At 37.4% G+C, this 2667-nt stretch overlaps 1 protein-coding gene across 1 annotated transcript; it reads left to right on the forward strand.

Annotated features, from left to right (window-relative positions):
- Window positions 296-2091, forward strand: LOC109211143 (leucine-rich repeat receptor protein kinase EMS1-like). The gene has a single exon (XM_019374645.1). It carries the CDS (start codon window positions 881-883, stop codon window positions 1691-1693), a length of 813 nt encoding a protein of 270 aa, XP_019230190.1. The 5' UTR covers window positions 296-880; the 3' UTR covers window positions 1694-2091.

Raw genomic sequence — 2667 nt, forward strand, 5'->3', positions numbered from 1 at the left:
TCAAAGAGGACAATAATTTAGAAATAAAAAAGAATAAGACTATTTCATGTTGAGTGTGAGCTAACAAATTTTTTGAAAAATACATAGAAAGGAGAAAAAGCTATGTAGTGTCAAGTGGGTACAGGACAAGAAATGGAATAGTCGTTTTCATAGTCCTTCAAGTGTGTTCCACAACACACAAAAGAGTGAATAACTCAACACCCACTCCCTCTCGTGCCTCCATTTTTCGCTTCTCCTTTCACTTTCACCTAACACTCTTCCAATTCTTTAATTTCTATATATCCTTTTTCTGGTGATTTGCCATAGTAGCCTCAGTGCGCGCTCTCTCTCTCTCTCTTATTTGGCCAGAAACCATTACATAAAGTATGACATAAATAAATGAAGAGATATAAATACCTCATTCTTTCCTCCTCAGCAAACAGCCTAAACCAACACGACACTTTTTTATTAATTCTCTCCCTCCTCATACTCGTTTTTTTCTTAGTATAAATTAAATGGTACAGTCTATCAACAGTCGCAGAATGGAATAACAGAAAGTATTTTTTTTTTCGGGTTGCGTCTTCTCTCTTCTCGCCTATTTTCACTATATTCTCCCAAAAGAAAAGGATCCCACTTCTTCATTAAACAAATACACCTATTATAACGAGAACGCAAATATAGTTCGCAAGCCCTTTCTCTTCCTTTTTTTCTCTCTTTCTGCGGCTCTGCCTCTGCCGCTGCTAACGTTGTTTGCTGACAACACTACACATATTTCAGAAAGACTAAAAAAAGAGAGCCACAACCCCCTACAAAATTCTTGATTCTCTCACTTTCTCTCTCTTCTCTCCATTCTTAAGCACAGTTTTTTCTCGTTAAGCTCTCAGAAATAGGGGTAAGCTAAATGGGTATTTGGAGCAACCTACTTGTGCTCCTTCTTACCTCCACTATTTTCCATTTTTGTACACCAGATCCAAACGATGAGATGTGCTTGACCCATCTCAGTCAATCTTTACAAGACCCTTTGAAAAACCTTCAAAACTGGACTAAATCCTCTTTCGCTAAACCTTGTGATGGGTTTACTTCATATCTACAAGGGGCAACTTGTAATAATGGTCGCATCTACAAGCTATCCCTTTCAAATCTTTCCCTTAAGGGTACCATTTCTCCTTATTTATCTAATTGTACCAATCTTCAAGCGCTTGACCTTTCCTCCAACTCCATCACAGGCCCAATACCAATAGAACTTCAGTTCCTCGTCAATCTCGCTGTCCTCAACCTCTCAGCTAACCAACTTTCAGGCCCAATTCCTGAACAGCTCGCCATTTGCGCTTACCTTAACGTCATCGATCTCCATGACAATCAGTTCACTGGTCCTATTCCGCAACAACTGGGTCTCCTTGTGCGGCTATCTGTGTTTGACGTATCGAATAATAGATTGTCGGGTCCAATACCGGTGTCACTCGGTAACCGGAGCGGAAACTTGCCCCGATTCAATGCCAGTTCGTTTGATGGGAATAAGAATCTTTACGGGTACCCATTGCCACCTAAAAAGAGTAATGGGTTATCCGTTTTGGCTATTGTAGGGATCGGATTAGGAAGTGGGTTTTTGAGTTTGGTCCTAAGTTTTACTGCTGTGTGTATATGGTTGAGAGTTACTGAGCAAAAATTGGATGCTGAAGAAGGCAAAATCACTCAACTCATGCCTGATTATTGAACATCAATTCATACTTTTGAGATTACAGGTATGTTAATTTTTGAGGCTGGTTTGTTCCCCCCCTCCCCCCTTTTTTTTTTTTGGGTTTTAAATTTTCTTTTCTTTGGAGAAGAAAATAATTCCCCTTTTTCTTAGTTTTGGGTTGTTTTCTAGGTCATTATTTTTATTTTATTTAGCTTCGGTTTTTTTCTTCTTCTAACATTTGACCCCCAATATGTAAAAAGGATTGAAGAATTTGGAATTGAGTTTCTAGTACATATATTACTTAGTAGTACAGAATTAATCTGTACTCTAATTTGATGCCTGGGAAGTGGGTTGGCTTTGTCCACTCCAGGTTGTACAACTTATACGTGCGTAGTACTTATCCTTTATTAAAAAATTAAGGCATATCGTGCATATATGTTAGTCGCCAATCATAGAAAAATATAGCTCATTTCCAGCACCATGACTTGTTGGGATGTTATTTGTAGTTTAGTTTTTTGTATTTGGAACAATCGGAGAAACACCGTGGATGGTTTTGTTAGTACCAACTTTGATCTCGTTTTGTCGCTCTGCCAACCATTCTCTTAATTTTCCATTAAAATTGATGACTAAGAAGCCTTGGGTAAACTATCACCTCACCGACTATTCTTTTATAACATTAAATTAGAACTTAGTAAATTTACATTTTAAAAAAAATTAATTATATGTGTAGTTTAAGTCACTCTTGGATATGCATCAAACTGATGATTTATGTATATGATTGAATACAGTGCAAAGATAGAAATTTTTAGTTAAGGGCGTTCAATATTTATATATACATATAAAAAGTAATAATACTTGATGTATATATACGCCATATGAATTTTCGTACAAAGGGTATCTAATTGATCACCCCTCCACGATTGTGGTTCTACCCTGATTGGTCGAACATCAATAAAACATAGCAGGAAAATCAAATGTTAGGTTGGTGCCAACTAGGGGTGGCAGGGCGG

Source organism: Nicotiana attenuata, chromosome 2 (assembly GCF_001879085.1).
Source record: "Nicotiana attenuata strain UT chromosome 2, NIATTr2, whole genome shotgun sequence".
Lineage (NCBI taxonomy): Eukaryota > Viridiplantae > Streptophyta > Magnoliopsida > Solanales > Solanaceae > Nicotiana > Nicotiana attenuata.

Excerpts from the sequence above, each read along its gene's own strand:
- LOC109211143 (XM_019374645.1), top strand. The coding sequence starts at position 881 with ATGGGTATTTGGAGCAACCTACTTGTGCTCCTTCTTACCTCCACTATT.